A 20,088-nucleotide genomic window follows, 5' to 3' on the forward strand; every position below is an offset into this window, starting at 1 on the left:
ATTTGGCGACACCTGTGGTTACTTGTGGTAACAGCAGGTGCAGCAAACACTCGTCGAGCCTCTACTTTGTAATTAACACAACAGAAGAGCAGCTGGTGTGTCTGTTTATGGTGCAGCCAAACAAACTCACATTGTCAAGAGTAGAAGTCAGTAAAAGAAGTCAGTCAATAATTGGATTTGTTCCCATCACGCCATGAGCGACCACAGTTTGATTTCATGTTTCACTCGGCACAAAGTTTTCCACTCAGCAGCAGGACTCAGTAGAGTTTGTAACCTCGCTGAGGAGCGTTCTTTACTCTGATCGCTTCCTCTTCTTCCTGTAATATTTAACACATTATATTAAACATTATATATATTGTCTCTGTGAAGAAGTCGTCACGTTTCCTGTAGCTTTTTCACAACAAGCCACTTCCGGTTTTTCCACTTTAACACTTTAAATTTGAAGCAGCAGTTGGAGGAAGTGTCGGGTTTGGATTAGTACAGCTCTGTGAAGTCATCTTTCTTAAAGAAGAGTTCAATCTGGGGCAACTGGACTCAAGTATCGGTCCATGAAATCGTTTCACCTCCGATCCATGAGGCTTCTTCAGTTTGGACTGACTTGTGGGGAAATCTGAGCATTTGTAGGCAAGGTCATTTCCGCTTGATTTCTTAGTGCTCATTCTTGTATTTGTATTGATTTTCTATAAAAATAATGTTTTGTGTCTGTTGGACTCAACAAAGTTGCCGCTTGTCCCAGATTTTTTTTGTGACCTTCATGGACGGGATCTTAAGACGCAGCTGGAGTCATGGCATCTCTGATTTTTGCAGATGATGTGGTTCTGTTTGGGCAGTTCGCAGCTTTAAGTTTTAAGAGGTTGGCCTGAGAGTCAGCATCTTTAAATCCATGGTTCCATGGCCACGGTTCTCTGCCGGTCAATGATGCTCCCTCTCGGTTGAGAGCGAGTTGCTGTTGAGTGAAGGAGTTCAAGTATCTTGGGGTCTTGTTCATGAGTAATGGGAATCAGGAGCGTAGAGATGTACCAGCAGGTTGGTGCGACGTTGGCAGTATTGGGGACGCTGTACCAGACCGTTGTGGGGAAGAAGGAGCTGAGCCTGAAGGCAAAGCTCTCGACTTTCTTGTCCCAACCCTCACCTATGGCCATGAGCTTTGGATAGTGACCGAAAAAATGAAATTACAGATATAAGTGGCCTAAATGAGCTTGCTCCTCCAGGTGGATATTGTTAGACATCTGGAGCTCAAAGTAGAAGCACTGCTTTGCGTCAAAGGAGTCAGCTGAGGTGGTTCAGGCATCTGACCCAGAACCTGCTGGAGGGACTTTATTGCCCATCTAGCATGGGGACGCCTTGGGATCCTCCAGGAGGAGCTGGGATGCATTGCTTGAAAGAGGGATGTCTGGAACGTCCTGTTAAACCTGCTGCCAGACCCCGGATAAGCGGAAGAAAATGGATGAATGAGTTTCCAGTTCAAAATGGCTGCAGGAATAAACTCTACGGGGTGCTTCACTCACCTGACCTCCCTCTCAGGACTCTTCTTCAGATTTGCCAACAGTTTTAAACATCACTCCCAGTCCAGCTCCTCTCCATCTCTCACTTAACGACAAGTACAGATGGACGCTGCCGTCTGACTGACGGCTCCCGTAGAGTTTAACAGACCTGGAGAACTACACATCTTGTTATGCTGACAGTCGCTGTATATACAGTAAAGACAGATTACTGACATCTCTAAAACAAAAGTCTCTCTGGAGCAGCACCAATTAAAAGTCACGTGTTCGGGTCACGTGTCTGTTGTTGTGCTGCACCGGTGAAGGAACTTTCCATTGAAGGTCTGTTTTCTGCCACATCTGTGTTATTGTGAACATCACCAGGACATCATTGAGGATTTACAAAACTGTTTGTTCCAGCTGTGGCTTGTTATGTCCCAGCTCTTGTGTGGAAAAGAAGTAACATAAAACCAGTTTTATTTGGCAATAAAACAAGTTATTTCTTTCTTGAAATTCAGATTAATTGAACAATAAGAGGTGAACTAAAAGGGTAACAAAGGGCGACCAGATGTTGTTTAAACCAACAAAATAAATGTAGCCAAAAGCGAGTCTGTGCTGTTTCAACAAAACCAAAAGATAATGGAAAAACTTATATAACAATGTAATAACCAAAAAACAGAGAGAGAAAGCACCAATAATCTAGTGACTCTAAGAAAAATATCTATGTTTGTGCAAAAAACAGTGCTGCCTCCTGGCTAATGTAATTATTGGCAAAGACGTGGATCCGGTCATTGAGGTCACACTTGGATAGCACCAAGCAGCAACCTCCGTAGCTGTGAAGTGAAGCCAATGTGGAAGTACCCAAAAACTGCAGTTCCTTGAGGTGGCTTGTCTGAGCAACAGGCTTCATTCAGCCAGGCTCAGGTCCTCCGACAATCCACGTCTTTACAGATCTTGCCAAGATGTAACCAGAGCTACCACGCTCTGAGCTTCACTACATCTCGGATACGACATCCATCCACAACAGAAGAAATTCATTTGATAGCAATTTGCTGTTGCTGGGTAGAAGTACTGCAATTTTTTCCGTAATAGTCCCTTAGTTATGGTACCAGCAGTAGCACCATACCTTTTTTGATACCTTACTTTGTTAAATATAAAAACGTTTTAATACAGAACCCTTTTATTTTGAGTAAAAATGTCCAACTGGACATTTAATGCCAACTTTTGGTTCTTGAGTTGTGAATATTCAGGGATCTGGACACCAGTTGGAGGTTCAATACATAGCCAACCATCAAGAGTATCTTTGAGGTTATGCGTCCAACACTGTTCTGACTGATGCCCCTACATTATACCCCCATCATCATGCTAATCATGAGAGTTCATTGTAGATAAACTGACCGGCGGTTGATCTTTTTTTCTCTCATCACAGACCACGTCCAGAATGAGGAGAACTACGCTCAAGCTCTGGATAAGTTCGGCAGCAACTTCATCAGCCGGGACAACCCTGACCTGGGGACGGCCTTCGTCAAGTTCTCCTCCCTCACCAAGGAGCTGTCGGCCCTGCTGAAGAACCTGGTGAGTTCAGCGTGTCATCCACATAATGTCATTAAAATGAAAAGCTTTGTCCTACAGAGTCACATGGATAGACATGTAAGATCTTCACACACACACACAGAGGTTATTTTTCTCATCTTCACTTCTCTAAGTGGTTTAGGATTTAGGCGTAAAGTTAGGATTAGGATTAAATGAGGTTAAAGGTTAAAGTGAATGAATGCAGGCAGTAAACATCCTCACAGATGTAATAATAGACACGGACATGTCTATTAAGCTCTACACTGTATAAAAACTCGCCTACACAGTCATAACAATCGGACAGTATAGCTGACTGCGGCTGTATCTACCTCCAAGTTATTTTTTTCTTTTCCCCCCGTCGAGGCTCTTATCTGCCTGCCGTGGATTTCCCTTGACGTTTCTGTTGAATAATGTGTCCTGTTCTCTGTGAGTGATTGTTGTTGGAAGAAGAGCCAGTCCTCGCTCTCTCCCTCTCTCTTCCTGTGTGGCTGAAAGCGAGATTAGACTCCATAAATACACTTGGCAGAACCAGAAACAACTCTGAAAGTGTGTGTGTGTGTTTTGTGTGCCCATTTCTAAATCACCCACCTGTCGGCGCTACCTGCATATTTTGGATAAAAGTGAAATTATCTCCACTTTTCTCTTTTATTGAGTGAGTTTTTGAGACTTCAATAACTGCACCCTGAGGGCTGCTCGTACTACAAATGGGAATCGTTGAATAGAGCTCATCCTAGACGTCCTACATGGGTTATTATCGGCTTTGAATATAAAGATTTCACAAGCACTTTTCTGCATCTTTCTCTGTTTATTTTGGATACTTAGTGTAAGCAGAAGAGACAGTGACAGTTTCCAGGATGTGCTGTTAGAGCACACCGGCAGTCAGCCAGCAGAAGATTGATTCTGATGTTGGCCATATGCAAGGCAGGCACTTAAGAAGCACATTACCACCCATTAAGCGTTGTTTACTTCCCTGACCACTGCTGTGTGTCTGTGTGGACTTGGCTAACAACAACATGGTCTTAAATGCTTAGTACTGTTGTAAATGACCTTGCTGATCCTAATGGTTAGAGCTGCTGAGCATAACTGTGGCAACCAGTGCTCGTTGGCAATGTCTTCTGCTAATTCTTCAATAAGACTTAACTTGCACTTGTGCCGTTTTTCTGGCAGCACTTTTGCTATTATGTTGCTGATTTCTTCAGTCAGCAGCGGCGCGAATGTGTTGACGCATTGAGGGTTAAAGGAGAAGGCCGGCGTGACTCAATATTTTTCTTCTTGTCATGAAGAGACCAAAACCAACAGTCTGTCTTTTGATACTTTGATACTCCCTTCTCACGCTGAAGACATAATTCTTTAAAGCTGCATTAATCAGTATTTTATATTAAGAACAGATAAAATGAGTATGTTTAATGTGGAAAGAGTTGCTTGTAGGGACAAAAAAAATAAAAATCTGCAAAACATGAAACAAGAGGAACAGATAAGAATGCAGCAGATCGAGGCAAGATCACAGTTATGTTAGCTGCTCACAGTCGTCATGAACGGGGAAATTTCTGTAGAGACCAGGCTGTAAACATGTTTATTTCTGCTGTGAAGTTGGACATTTTAACATGGGGACTTATGGAGACTGACTCCTTCTGTAGCCAGCCTCAAGAGGACGTTTGAGGAACTGCAGTTTTTGGCTTCACTTCACAGTCAGAGGTTGCCGCCTGGTTGAAAAACCCAACATGCGTTAAACAAAGTTAGCGGCTGTCTGGTGAATAATAGTGGGTGGTAATATGTCAATCTTGTGCAACCAAATAAACAGTTAATACTCCTTTTTAAAAGGGGTCACAAATATGTATTTTCATAGTTTTTAGCAAACGTTACACCAAGTAGGAGTATTTACAGCGGCAGGACGATGTATGTGAAAATAAGTTAAAATAAAGTGCCACGTCCACAACGTTGTGGATCATGGAACAGTAGAGCTTTGAAATAACTTGTTAGTCAGAGCAGTTCATTGTTTGTTTTTGTCTCTTCATGGAATTTGTTGACAAGAAAAACGTCGAAAGATCCTCATCTTTATCCAAAATCAATGTCTCTGCACTTTTGTCTTATCTGTTAGCTGTTCAGCTCAATTTATAATTCAATTTTCTTCTGTCTTCTTCCAGCTCCAGAGCCTCAGCCACAATGTAATCTTCACTCTGGACTCGCTGCTGAAGGGCGATTTGAAAGGCGTGAAAGGGGTAAGATTTACTGTCAAACTGTTTCTCTGTCTCTGGCTTGACCGCCCCTCCCCCCCTACGGCCGAACTTCGCAGCAGGGCGGAGAAAATAGATGCCTCGTCAGCACACGTCTCTATTAATCTCTCAACTTCAGCGCACGTGCACGTTAGAGTGTAAGCGAGAAGAGACCAGAGAGACGGGGCAGAGCTCTCTGTTCAAAAGATCGAGCTGTAAATCTTCGCAGGAGTAAACACTGCCTTTCTGTCGTGCTTGAGGCGAGTGGCGAGTAACTGGGTCATGAACCCCTGATGTTTGGGGTACACGGAGGGGCGTGGTCGCCCGCTGGCCGTCCAGGGCGTAAATCATGAACTCTGGTAGTGATCCAAGTCTGCAAATAACTCCGTCCCCACGGTGACCTCTTTGTGGTTTAATGTTTGTCCTCCTGTGTTTCTTCAGGACATAAAGAAGCCCTTTGACAAAGCATGGAAAGACTACGAGGCCAAGTTGTAAGTAGATAATTAAAGTGTGCTGTTGTAATCCTGCATTTCTGCACCATGTAGCTCATTACAGAGCCCTGAATAATGGATCAAACACTGTTTATAATGTGCAGCAGTATAGTTTGGACCCTCCAGGAGTGTTGCAGAAGATAGTGCACACATCAGAGAGCGCAAAGCATGATGTAAAAACACGCAAGGTCAAGCCGAGGAGTAATTGTCCTCTCCCGTCTGTGACAGTACAAAGATCGAGAAGGAGAAGCGAGAGCACGCCAAGCAACACGGGATGATCCGCACGGAGATCACCGGGGCTGAAATCGCAGAGGAGATGGAGAAGGAGCGCCGTCTCTTCCAGCTCCAGATGTGCGAGGTAGGTTGTGAAATTTACAGCGATTTAGATCTGCTATCAAAAACACAGGAAGGGTCATTCATACGTCACGCACACACCTCCACTGAAAACCAATCCCATCAGTCACAGATAATAGCGCAGTCAGTGAGGAAGCCGTGAGATCGTCCTGTTGTGGCTTTTTTGTCATTTTCATGATAGTCCAGTGTCTGGAACTCCGTAAATCTTTAGAAACCTCCCGAAAACGATCAATTGTAGTTCGTGAAGATTATTTCTCACAGCAGAGAATCGCCAACTGAAAATCTAGACTTGACTCGACTCCGGTAAATCCGTGACTTATATATTGGTTTGCTTATTTCTTTTCTTTACGGACTGCATTTGGGGGTTTTCCAGAAAAAGTTTCCATACTTTCCCTCTAACACTGTGTAAATCTTTCCAATGTTGCAATCTCCTCTCTCTTTATAGAGAGAACATTTGTATATTTGCGATTATTCTTCGAGCTTGAAGAAGTCCAAAATCTATCACGACTGATTGTTTAGAGTTGACAACTACATTTTCTGGGGTAAATACTCAGGATGCAAAGCTTTGCTTGCAGGGGAACATTCTTACTCACCATCTGGGGAACAGCTCGTGTTATACTTTCCCAGAATGATCTACAGTGTTTACAACAAATATGTGGAATATTAGGATTTAGTGCGGCTTCTTAGCAGTTTGAAGCGTCAGACCTGGTCCAGTCCATCAGGTCCTGTTACAGGTTAAATCCACAGGTTGTGGTCGGACAACACAGCCTCGACCTCCTCATTTATTTCAATGAGAGAAGGGTGGTGAAGCAGACATGCAGGCACACGTTTGTGGTAGATTACTTTAACTTTTTGTGATCGTTCAGGCATTTATTAGACAGGCAACAGCAGAGAGATGACAAAAAACGAAGGGCATCAACTGGAAGTGAAGCCAGACATTGCAGTCATCATGATCACTGATCTGTGATAAAAAGATTCTAACCATTCAGATTCTGTCTTTTCGTATTGCATATCTCGAGCGTCCTCCCTGGATTGTATTTCATCTTCTTATTGGTACCTGTAGCAACACACCCCCGCTGATGCAGTGGTGCTATTTTTGGTTCGAACACCCACTTATTAAAGTCCCACAGTGTGTAAAGCCGCCTTTACCGGCTGCATTTAAACCAGATTTTAAGCCTGAGTTGAGTTTCTCTCTCGGATGATTTGAATAATTTATAGAATGGATTTAACACTCATGCAGCAGCACATGTAGGAACGAGAGCAGCCCCAAAAGATACATCTGTACCCACATTAATTCACTGCTCTCTGGCAGAAACTGATGATTACTCATCATGGATACGATTTAAAGAACACAACATGAAACAAATCATTTATTTTTGCAGCTTAAAGCCTCAAAGTGTTTTCATATGTTCTCCCGGCGCTGCAAACTTGTTTCTTTTAAGCACGTAATGACACCGCTTGAATTCTCTTTGGTATTAATGCTCAAAGAAATCTGACAGCTAGAATTAAGCGTAAAACAAATGTGAGCTCTTTATGTGCCCGAGAGAATCAGAACAAACTGTTAGAGCTCACTGTGCTTTGCCAAAAAGCTCTGTGGTGGTGGGTGGTGACGCCTACGCCTTGTTCACTGTTTTATCCTGTTAGGATTTTTTACTCAAATTACATAATGGACCAATGGCTGTGGCACTGCTGTCGGTTGTGTGAATTATTCACTATGAAACTGGCTGCAGTTCTTTTGTGGCCTGCTGCGCTGATCCGCCTGCCCTCTTCTCACAGTAGCTCAGAGGTGTTTCTTTGTGTTCAGACTTTGTTACCAGGCCAGGTGTTGGTTAATTAAGTTGCGTATGTTCTCTAGGACGTGCAAAACAGATAAGAATACAGCAGATGGAAACAAGGTTGCAGTCATGCTAGCTGCTCAGTTAGCAAGATAGAGAGTATAAAGAGTGGACGATGTACCTGTGACATCACGTCTTGACTAATCAGCAAAGACGTGGAGATCATCAGCGGACCTGAGACGGGCTGTATGATGCCTGGGTGCTCAAACAAACCATCTTTAATGGCACCTACCTGTCAATCAAAGTGGCCCTGCTGTTAATTATACATAACTTTAAGCCTTAATATAATTTAAACAGGTGAGTTGTATATAAATTCACCCTCAGTACAGTTGTCACGAATTGGGAAATTAGCTATAGAGACCAAAACAGTTTTTTGTACCAGGCTGTAAACATGTTTATTTCTGCTGTGAATTTGGACATTTGAACATGGGGACTTATGGAGACTGACTCGTTCTGTAGCCAGCCTCAAGTGGACGTTTGAGGAACTGCAGTCTCCATAGAGCCACGTTATTAACCTAAATCACCAAAGTTAATCAGACTTGTCAGACTATGAATCATGTAATATGAAGCCCTCATCAAAGAGTCATTTTTAGCCGTCCTGGTAAAAGCTCTTATGATGCTCGGTTGCCATGTTCACACCACGTTAATAGGGTGTTTGGAAAAGTGAGGACTCTTCACACTTTTGCTAAATTTAGCCGAAGTTTTGGATGATGTAAACAGGAAGTATAAAGTTGCTTTATGCTTTGGTCCCAAACCATTAAACCAGTTAGCATTGTCGATGTGTGGAAAACTTTTATTCAGTGAGAAGGATTTTCTTTTTTTCTATGATTTCTTGGTGGATTTATGGATGTTTGTTCATGATGGACATGGACTGGTTATAGAAAATGAACCCAAACTGCAGTAATCAGGCACCAAGTATCTTAAATGCTTTGTGTAATAATATAACTAGCTTATTGTTTTAAGAGCGTTTGCACACGCCCGTCTTCTTCACCTAACACGGTATCTTTGCCTCACATCTCTCCCTCTGTGCCTCCCTCTGTCTCACAGTTTGAAACCTCCTCCCTGGTGTTGTATCATTAAAAGTTAGCTCTGTCTTTTTATTTTTATTGGAAACATTGCCAAAAATCATCAAGTTTATTTTCAGCAATAAAGTTGAAATATTAAAGTTTGAACCCAAACTTGAAACAATCTTTTCCTGATTTCAGAAAACTCGACAGTCGCTTCATTATCCGTTGTTTTGCAGCCCGCCTCCAGTCGATGCACGATGCCAGAAAACGAGTTGTAGCTCCCACGTTACATCGGCAATGAGCTTCCTCTTTCACCAGTTGCCTCGGGTCCAGATTTGATTATACATTTCTAATCATCTGCAGAGCTTTGCGTATTTGTGCTCTGACTAACAGTATGATGCTGATTTGTTGTGTCCTTACAGGACTGCACGAGGCCCGTTGGCCGTTCCAGGGTAAAAACTGGAAACAAAAGGCCTTTGTGGTTTCGGTCACTTGTTACTGAACCGGCCTCATTGTAAATAATAGTTAGATGAATGTGTGGTTTGAAGAATTTGCCTAAAGGGCTCTATTATGAGGATGTAACTGACATGTATGATGTGAGGCCAAGTTCAGCGTTCAGGCTAAAAATTATGAGTTTTGATAGACGGATATCTCACCAGCTGCTACAGTATGGTACACACTAGAAATCATTCATAAATAAGAAATATAAAAAAGAGTATATAACGTAGTATAGTGTAGTATTTTATGATAGAATTATGTTTTTATTTAAATGAGCCAACTTTGTCAAAAACAAACATTCCTGTCCTGGTTATTTAATCCGAAAACTCAGCTCAGCTGATTTTTCCCGAACATTTACGATACTGTACTGAGATATTACTGAGATGTACTTTACTGTAGTCAGTTAATTCATTAGTTAAATCAACAAAAAATTAATTGGCAACTATTTTCAATCAACCAATTAACAAGGCTAACGTGCAGCTTCTTCCCAGAGGCTGAGTCTTACAAACTCTCCGACTTAAAGTCTGTCTTGTCATGCTGATTTGTTTTTAAACTGTGAGTTCTGTTTACAGACTTTTAGGTCATTTATATATTTACGTATAGGTTTTTTAGAATAGAAAGCTTTTATTGTCATTGTACAAGACATACTGTAAGCACAAGGAAATTACAGGGGGCTTCAACGAGGTGCTGGTCCTAATATAGGTAATAGCAAAGCAGATAAAAGCCACAATAATAAATACAAATGCAATGCTAAAAATATAGATGCTATACAAAAATACAAGGGGTATTCATAAAAAGTGAATGCTGCATCTTGCACAGCAAATGGTAAAAGCAGGATGTTGCATGACGGGTTGTTGCACATTATTACACAATTATTGCACATGAGGTCTCACACAGATTATATTTATTTATTCTGTACACTGTTGGCCTGGTCTTCATGTTTTTAACACGTTTTAATGACTAAACTAAACTGAACTGAACATAACAAGTCAAAAATGCCAAAATATTATCTTTCCTGAGATCATTAATTTGGTATATTTGGGTTCTGGACTTTCTGGTATTTTGATCACGTCAACCTGGGATCTGTCAAGTCAACTTTATTGTCAACGACATGCAGAGAATCGAGATTTTCGTTTCCGTCATATCCCCGGTGCAAAAGTACAGCAAATATAAAAGACATAAACTGTATAAACAGTATAACCAGTGTGAATACAGCAAATATAAAAACATGTAAATGTTGTTAACAGTTTAAGTAAAGTGGTAATAATACAGTTTACAGGCAGGTTTCACAGTTTTCTTGACATTTCTTACACTAAGAAATAAGCAGCTAATAAAAGAAAACAATTGTTAATGTAAATAATAATTATTTGCAGCTTTAAAAGATAAACAGAGAATCCCAGAAATAAAGCAAATAAGATCTGTGTGTGTGTGTGTGTGTGTGTGTGTGTGTGTGTGTGTGTGTGTGTGTGTGTGTGTGGGACAGTTTGCTGCAGTCAGTGCTACAATCTGTTCATACCACTTAACCTCATTTCTCTGTGCGTTGCGTGCACTCTCTGGCTCTCACGCTCTCTCTCCATGTTACTCAATCACCAGATTACAGGATGCTCTCACTCTCCTCACCCTTTTCATCCCACACCCGCCCGGTGAACGAGCATGGAAGCGCTCAGCGCTCTCGGGGCGGGCCGCATTATGTTCTGCACGGCTCGCGGCGGCAACACGAACGACCGACGTCGCTCATTCACACAAAAGAGTCCAAACATGCACACATAAAAACACCGAACCCACACAGGGCTCAGACAAAATGTGGTTAATCTCCAATCCAACAGTCACCGTCAGGCAGACAAAGAAACGACACACACGTGCACACACACACACACACACACACAAATATACACATTATAACAACCTGTGTGTCAGAGGCTTCGGGAAGCTTTGTGAGTGTTATAGATTAAATATTTCTGTGGCGCCGGAAGCGTCGTTTGTAAATCTCTGTGGATTGGCATGCTGCAGGATTAGCTCAGATTATCTTTTATTCGTTTGTGTGGTGGGAAGCGCCGTCTGGAGTGTTTGTTTTGAATCCTCAGACACCCCAGACTGAGCACGCAGTTCACAAAGAACTTCCTCCGGAAGCTATCCTCTCTCTTTATATTTATATTTATATATATTTATATATATATATATATCTATAAAATACTCGACATCATCCCTTTGATACTTTATTTAGATCAAGGCAGAGGGCTCTTGTACTAGAAGTGTGTTTACCAGTCTAGTCTCCACTCCCACAGTGTCGTGGCTCGTACATCAAAGCCTTCACAAAGTGCGTGTGCTCTCGGATGTGATTATCATAATGCGAAATGTTTGTACTCTAAGTCTCTGCTGTGTTCTCATTAAACCAACAAAAAAATCTTCTAAAAACACACCCTGAATTTCAACTCCTGGCTGAACTCTTGCTCTTCTCGTTGCTTTGCAGTACCTGATCAAAGTAAATGAGATCAAGACCAAGAAAGGAGTGGACCTCCTCCAGAACCTGATTAAGTATTACCACGCACAGTGCAAGTAAGTACCACCTTAATCCTCCTCAACCTGAAGATGTGAAGCTCAAAACACGGCAGAGAGAAAGCTTAGTGTCTCCCATTCAGCTCTTGATGTCAATTTTCTTCCTCCTGTATGATTCACTGATCTTGAGGGTGCACAGATGTGTATATATAGCTCTCATAAATATGCACAGGTCATCATACAGATATGTTCTGACAGCTGTGGGGTTTGGTGGGTAAATAAGTGGGCGCTCCTCATGCCAGAACTGCAGCTCCGCAACGGCCCTGCGACAGAATGACAAATTTTCTCTGAGCGTTGCTAGGACCTGTCATAACACAGGGACAAAACAATATACTTCCCCTGTTAATCTGTTCAACCTGGAGCCTGATGGATCGAAAAGCTGCAGCGCTGACGGATCAGACGTATAAACGTAATCGGTGCGGAGCTGAAGGGAAGTGCAGGATTGCGCACAGAGCCTGAAAGAAGAAAACAATTTATGTTTACAATCTGAACCTTTTCATTCAACAAATTAAAGGCAGCAATTTGTCAGCCACATCATTAAACTCACAAACTTGGACTCCTGGAGAATGATTGATTACGGAAAGATGCCTGAAGCTTTCCAGAAAAGCTTCAGTGGAACAGAAATCATCTTTCGGAAATTCCTGCAGCTGTTGTAGCAAAGTGCATCACAATTACAGAGCAATTAAGGCGTCGGTATGCTCCAACTGAGGTCTGATGATCTGAAAGCATCTGAGACTCTTTCTGAACTTTCCAAAACAATTGATGCACAGAAGTGAGGTAGACTCTTCAGCTTCAATCAGTCTTAGTCTGTACAGACAAGAGCGATACTGTGGAGAGACTGTCCAAAACATTATCCCAATATTTATATCACATCTCACCTCTCTTGATGATTGCAGGCTTAACTCCACACTGCTGAGTTTTCTAAACTGTCAAACTGTCTTCAGATGTGGTCGGTCGACCTGTTATAGGAACAAGCTCAGTTGTTGGAGCATACCACCATCTTCAAGGCCTCACTATTTTTCAAACAAAGCACTCGCTGGACGGCACTATTAATAATCCAAGAGTATGCCTTGTTTTCCTCAGAGGTCCGCAGAGATCTAAGAGAGAGGTCAGGAAGGCAGTGTGTAGCAGCCAGAAGATATATACACTATACACTCCTCTGCCTTCAGACGTGGACACATAACTTTGTTTGTATCAGGCATACTGAAGACTTTAGCTCCTTTAATCGTGCAGTGGTTTGTGTTTCTTGTCAGAAACTTACAGACACACCACCACTACTTCTTCTTGTTGATGCACACAAGCTAAATCCGAAAGTAAGTCACAGCCTATGTGTCTCAGTGTGGCAGGTATGTGAGCTGGCAGGTTGACCACGATGTTTGCTGCAGCAGCTGCAGGGATTTCCAGTGGACTGCTTTCTGTTGACGCTAAAGTCTGGACAGAAGTTATAACGACTGCTATCAATGAAAAGAGGCCAAAGGAGTGTCCGAATTAAACATTTTAACTTTACACTGTGATACCCAGCAAGAGTGTCAGTACTTGACATGCTGGATGGAGTGGAAGAAGAGGTGTTTGATCCCTGATGCACAGACTGAAAGAAAACAAACAGATGTGACAGAGAGAGTGATGAACAGAGGAAGGAAGAGACGTTTTCCAAGAAAAAGAAGAGAGTGGTGGGCAGAGAGGATGGTAAGAGGAGGTCATTAGCTGTGATTTGCTGCTGCAGCGCTGCATCGAGGTGTGCGCCGCCGACAGATCTGTAATGGATTTCAGGATGTCCTAAGCACCTCTGCAAATCTGCTGCGCTGACACGGCCAGCTACGATTTCAGTGCCAAGAGCCAAAGATCGAGCCGAGCTATACATTAAACATAAACTGCACCAGTCTCCTCTCTCTCTCTCCCTCTGTGTCACCTTCATAGTGTAACACCTGACATTTACAAAGCAGTATTTCCCCTAAATGACTCTCATATTTATCCTGATGCTTGTTAATGTCAGTGAGGTTCACATTTACCTTTTTGTTGTTCTGCAGTTTCTTCCAAGATGGCTTGAAGACAGCGGATAAGCTGAAGCAGTACATTGAGAAGCTGGCAGCTGATCTCTACAATGTAAACACTTCCTCTTTTATTCTGCACACATGTATTCCTGCGCTTCGTTATTAAATCAATAAAGTTGGTTTGGCAACGAAAATCACATCGCCAAGGTCCACTTACAAGATTTTTCCTCCCGAACTCGTGCACGTCTTATTCAGTAGATGTAGAAGTTTGCTCATGCTGATGTGATTAAAGCTCTGGAAGAAGATAGTAAGTGGACCTTGAGTTGAATTTTTCAGGGTCAAATGAATATTTTGAAGGTTAAAAATAGAAAAAAAAGAAAAGAACTTCGAGTTTGATGTAATTAATATTAAAATATAATACAAATATTTCCCCGGACAGTGCAGGGAGCTTTAGTTTAATTTAAACTGATATTATGTTTAATTTTGAACATTTTGTCAACACTACAGAAACATTACGTAGCTGTAAAGTATGTTAAGTTTGTCTGACTTTGACTGCAGTTTGATTAATGGTTGTGTTCTGATTACTGACGGTGGCTGATCAGGTTTAATCATATTCAGTGTCTAACAGCGTTAAATGGCTGCAAAGTAGAAATAAGTTTATCTTTGTGCTGCAAACTTTGTTTCAATCTAAGGTCACCTCTTTGAAACGAAGAGCTGGAGCCTACACCGACTGCTCACCGGCCTTTCGTGTTTATATTACGGCTGTGCTTTCTCCTGAAGCAGCAGTTTTATCAGGACAAAATGCTCCTACGGTTGTTTTATGAGAGAAGGTAGCAACATCTGCAGCGACTGTCATGATTCAGAATCTCCTGGCAACTCGTAAACCTCACATATCCAAAGACGGCAACGCCTGGGAAAGTAGAAGTCAGACAAAAGATCCTCACACTGTTGAACTGATTGTTCCCAATAAATTAGAACTGAAGAGAGCAACATTTTGATCCTTAGGCGCTGAAATAACAATACCTGACAGTTGGGAGGTGTCCGTACAGTGTTTGGATCTCATTTCTCTTTGTTTTTTGATCCAGCGACCTTTAAACAGCCTCCGGTTGTGCAATCTCGCTGTTTTTTTAATGCCTGGGAACATCGCACACCTCTAAATTTGGACGCGAGTGTGAGAGAAGGCTTGTAAATCACAAAATAATCTCAAAAAATATCTTCCCAGAGAAAGAACAAGCACAGAAAGACAAAAAAAATAAAGTGAAGGGAAGCTCGCAGATTGCTGATTATTTCTGTGTGCATTTGTTCTCAATCAGATCAAACAAACTCAGGACGAGGAGAAGAAGCAGCTGACTGCCCTGCGAGATCTGATCAAGTCCTCCCTCCAGCTGGACCAGAAGGAGGTAGGCAGGTCACACCCGGACACACCAGGCCAAATTTAAACTTGCAGCAGGTGAAGTTTTTTAACATGGCCAGCAGCCCAAACTCAGACACACACAGGCCTAAACACAGCCACGGCAGACCTGATTCACTCCCACCAGCCATATTGCTCCCAGGTGGCGCACAGATACGTTGTTAGAAACAGATGCACCTCCTCTCACTCTGGCCACTACCAGGTTTGGAGCTTGTCTCCTGCAGCACAGAGCGAGTGCCCAGTGCTGTACCATGCTGGTAGCCAGTGTGTGGTAGGCTTTGCTGGTGACCAGTGTTGTGCCTCACTGGCTGCTCAGTGGAGAGCCACTCACTGCCCGACTTAACGCCACATCACACACTACTTAAACATCAGCCTTCACACACACACACACACACACACACACAGCCTGCTGTTGTTGTGTGCATGACACAATCTATACAGCGTCTCACGTTTGATTAACACTCTTGATAATAGCACCCACGGTAAGAGTTAAACTTAAAGAAATGAGCACATGAGATGTTGTTGCGGTCTTTCACACCCACCACTTGCACCTGGGCTAGATCTTTCACACCTCTCCCCTCTATTTCCCCTCTTTTCTGCCTTCTGCTTGTCTGGAATCAAGTCTAGAAGAGTAAGTGCTGGTGCATGTCGAGCATGCTGGCATCTTTCTGTTCTGTTCTGGTGAGAGTAGAGTTGTTTGGCCCTGTAGAGGCGTTGCAGAGCATGCACCTTTTGTAGATTTCATTTTCCTGTTAGCACCCTCGCTTTGGTTTTATCAAGAAGAGGGTGACTTTTAAGCGTGTTTGTGTAAGTGTTGCATGTCTTTCAGCGGCGTCTTTTACGCACCCCGTATGTGTTAAACGTTGGCGTGTTGTGTGTGTCGTGTGGGTGTGCGCAGGACTCGCAGAGTAAGCAGGGTGGCTACAGCATGCACCAGCTGCAGGGAAACAAGGAGTTTGGCAGCGAGAAGAAAGGCTACCTGCTGAAGAAGAGTGATGGGTAAGCTGCTAAACACAGCCGTTGTTTAGAAAGCGCCGCAGAGCGCCGTTCATGTTGCATTAAAATTTAATAAAAGTGCACACAGAGAACAAGAGGCGTGACATGTCCCGTCCCCCCTCCCCTCTCTGCTGTCCTTCACAGGCTGAGGAAGGTGTGGCAGAGGAGGCAGTGCTCAGTGAAGGGGGGCATGCTAACCATCTCTCATGCCACGGTGAGTTACAAGACACACACACACACACACACACACACACACACACACACACACTGATACGAACCCCACGACCCCTCTGAGTGTGCGGATCAAAAGGAAAACATCACGCGGGGAGGTTGTGTTGGTGCTTTCTCAATCTGGAGGCTGGCAGAGTAGAACTGACATAGATGGGTTGTCATGGCAACCCAGTCATCACCTCCCTCCTCCTCCTCCTGCCTGCCTGCCTGCCTGCTGCGCCTCGGTGACTCATCTCAGAGAGAGTGTGAGCGCTACTGTATCTGCTGGCACGTAGCGGCGTCTCCTCTCTCTCTCCGTGCCGCAGCTGCAGCGCTCTGATGTTTTCCCTTCCCGTGTGGATTCAGAAATCTGATTTGCTCTCCCTAACACCGCTGTCCGTCTTCACGAGTTATAACCTTCAACTGAGTGATGAACAAAGAGAAGAGCTGCTGGATTGAGGAGCTTAGCACGATCAGGAAGTTTGGCTAATTGTAGCAGAGACAGTGACACAGAGGATCGAGTCCGTGTGTCCGTGTTCATCACTGTCCTTTAAAATCATCAAATATCTTCTACTGAAGTAGTTTTGTTTTTGATGTAATTAATCTTTATTGAGTTTTTTAGTGTACAAACACAGCTCGGATGACAGACAAAGAAAGATTAATTAAATTAAACAAAATAAAATAAATGTTATTTATACAGCACCAAATCAACAGAAGTTATCCATAGAGCAGGCTTAGACTGTACTCTTTATTATTTACAGAGACCAAACAACTAATGATGACTATAAACTTTAATGGATATTTGTCTAAAGGTAATAATAATAATAGTATTTTTATTGAATGTCGATCAGGAAGCTCGACCAATCCCCGATCTAAGCGCAGCCATGATCAATGAGAAGAAGCTCGGTTAGTAACGTGTGTTATTCTAGACTTATAGCAGCATCACTAAGTGATGGTTCAGGACTCAGCTCTCACTGTAACAGCTCTGTCAAAAAACGAATGTCTCAAGCCGAGTCTTAAATGTGGAGAGGGTGTCTGAATCCAGAACCAGAACTGGGAGCTGGTTCCACAGACGAGGAGTTCACAGAGTAGTTTGTACCTATTTTCAAAAGCTAAGTATTCAAATGTTCCACATGAGAAATAAAAAAGCTGCCACACTGCGTCAGATTTTAAGATTGACCCCAGCAGTGTGTGTCTTATTTTTTCTATTTAGAGAAAAAGGCATGAGCCAGGCGTGCCACCCATAAAGGGCTGAGTATGCCGTTTTTTTTTGGAGGTGGGTAAGATCCTCTGAAGGTGCACCAAAAAGTCCAAGAAAAGAACAGGAGGCAAGAAGGACACATGTAGCATGTCACAAGATCAAGAACCAAAAACCAGTTCAGGATCTTTGTCAGTTTATATTCAGAGCTTTGGTTCTGTCTTGTGCTAACAGTCCTCACATAAATGTAAATGTGACCGTTTTAGTCGCTCTCACAGTCGAGGAGAGGTTGGCACTCATGGAGGATTCACTGTCGGTGCGCGATGATCCTCTTTCTTTGGTCACATTTGCAGATTTTATAGTTCACAGACGCTCACCTCAGTCATGATGGCATCATCTCTGTCTCCTTTGTTCTGTTGAGAGATGAAGGCACTACGTTTCAAACCTCATTTATCGCCGTCTGGTTCGCCGACACTCTAACTTTCCTCAGCCCGTGTGGCAGCTGAACTCTCAGTGACTCTAGTTGACATGGCGTGTTGCCAGCAGGTCCAGACGAGCTCTGAGGCTCATCACAGCCTGTTAGCATTTCATTAGCACGTGCTTCGGCCCCTCCTCTCGCCTCGGCACTGGCAGCAGACAATGCTCGCTATACATATGCCAACTGGGCCCCAGTATTACAGCACATGGCTCAGCCAGCACAGTCCTGAGTTCATCCGTGCTTCTGTGAATATTAATTTTTCTGGGGTTGAGTCTGTATTTTTCTTGTTTTGTGCTTACAGTCCAACAGGCAGCCGGTCAAACTCAACCTGCTCACCTGTCAGGTCAAACCCAGCTCTGAGGACAGGAAGTGCTTCGATCTCATTTCTCGTAAGTTTCACACACTCATGCTTCAGGATGAGTCACGGTACTGCTACTCTTACCGAAACTGCTCATCATTACATTATTTAACTGAGTTGTCATTGCTTCTTTTGTCTTTTTAAACAAAGTACTGTATATAAATCTACTTTATTGATTTTAACTCTGACGTCTCCATCGGTCCAAAGGACGCTGTGTTTCTGAACGATGTTAAGATTATTCTCGGAGCATTTCAGATTAAATTTATGAACACATAAATATTTATATCTTAACAATCACCCGGCTAATGGCTATGATTGGAGCCACAATAGATGAGCTACAACAGTTAAAAACTCTGTATGTGGTTTACTTTCATGCATGAACAAGACGTGAGCGTTTATTTCTCTGTTGTTACAAAGAGAGAAAAGACGATCTCTGAGAAATCTCTCTTTTAGATTGGGAATAACCAAAATGCATCATAGACGAATGTTTTAATTTCTCCAACACCGACAACAGAGCCGATGTCAGAGTTTATTGATACTTCATGTCAGAATAGATCAGTTGCTGTCCACAACAGTCACCTTTTTTATATATTTATATAGTCTAGTATACCATATTTTTATAATATATTAGAATTAAGTCACACAGTGATACTTCTTCAGTACTCTGTACACACCTTTACACACACTTATTCATATTCATTACATTTCTATAGTGATACTTCCCAATACGGATGTATGCACTTGTCATTTTTACATTAAAAAATGTTTTTTTATCCAATTTCTTCATTTTATTTGATCTTTTATATCTAATGAGACACGTTTAGCACCAGAAATGAAGTCAGTGTTTTGTTATAAACAGTTCAAACCACGTATGTGACTCACTCTTTCTCTGTTTCCGTCCACTTCACTTGGTGAACGTCGGCCTAATCAAAACTATTTCACTATTTCATATTGAAATCAGCACGATCCAGTAACAAAAAGTCTTTTCATCGGTCAAGAAGGGAATAAGAGAAAAGTCAAAACCATCAGACAACGATAATATAAACAATAACACACATGTTAGTGTAGGAAAGAAACATGAAGGAAACTGAACACAAGTATTTTTGGACTGCTTGTCCAGCAGGTATCACACAGACTGTGTATTTGAATAGTTTACTGTACTCTATCTCAGATAAGACATTTGCTTACTTCGTTTCTGCCCTCCACAGATAACCGGACATATCATTTCCAGGCTGAAGATGAACAAGAGTTTGTCATGTGAGTACTTCACTGTACACACCTCTGCCTAAATGTAGAGAATGTGTTAGATGTGTGTGTGTGTGAACTGATGGTTTTTATGAATGTCAGGTTGGTTCATGTCGTCGTCTTACAAGAGGACAGGAAGTGTTTTGCTTTGTGAACAGTGCAGAGACAGTTGACGGTGGAATTTGTGGTCTGCA

General features: G+C 42.5%; 1 protein-coding gene across 5 annotated transcripts in view; it reads left to right on the forward strand.

The window, feature by feature from the left end:
- asap1b (ArfGAP with SH3 domain, ankyrin repeat and PH domain 1b) overlaps positions 1 to 20,088 on the forward strand; it is a 60,033-nt gene that overhangs the window by 19,895 nt on the left and 20,050 nt on the right. For 3 of the 5 annotated variants that reach the window (XM_019271643.2, XM_019271641.2, XM_019271644.2), the window contains exons 3-14: positions 2,911 to 3,056; positions 5,198 to 5,272; positions 5,708 to 5,757; positions 5,986 to 6,115; positions 11,922 to 12,007; positions 14,035 to 14,110; positions 15,312 to 15,398; positions 16,032 to 16,040; positions 16,308 to 16,408; positions 16,550 to 16,619; positions 18,593 to 18,680; positions 19,858 to 19,906. In XM_019271643.2, coding sequence (XP_019127188.2) covers positions 2,911 to 3,056; positions 5,198 to 5,272; positions 5,708 to 5,757; positions 5,986 to 6,115; positions 11,922 to 12,007; positions 14,035 to 14,110; positions 15,312 to 15,398; positions 16,032 to 16,040; positions 16,308 to 16,408; positions 16,550 to 16,619; positions 18,593 to 18,680; positions 19,858 to 19,906 — 967 coding nt within the window. The remainder of the gene's footprint in view (positions 1 to 2,910; positions 3,057 to 5,197; positions 5,273 to 5,707; positions 5,758 to 5,985; positions 6,116 to 11,921; positions 12,008 to 14,034; positions 14,111 to 15,311; positions 15,399 to 16,031; positions 16,041 to 16,307; positions 16,409 to 16,549; positions 16,620 to 18,592; positions 18,681 to 19,857; positions 19,907 to 20,088) is intronic. The other 2 variants (XM_019271642.2, XM_019271645.2) reach the window with 1 other exon arrangement.

The sequence above is a fragment of the Larimichthys crocea genome, chromosome XXIII, assembly GCF_000972845.2.
Source record: "Larimichthys crocea isolate SSNF chromosome XXIII, L_crocea_2.0, whole genome shotgun sequence".
NCBI lineage: Eukaryota > Metazoa > Chordata > Actinopteri > Sciaenidae > Larimichthys > Larimichthys crocea.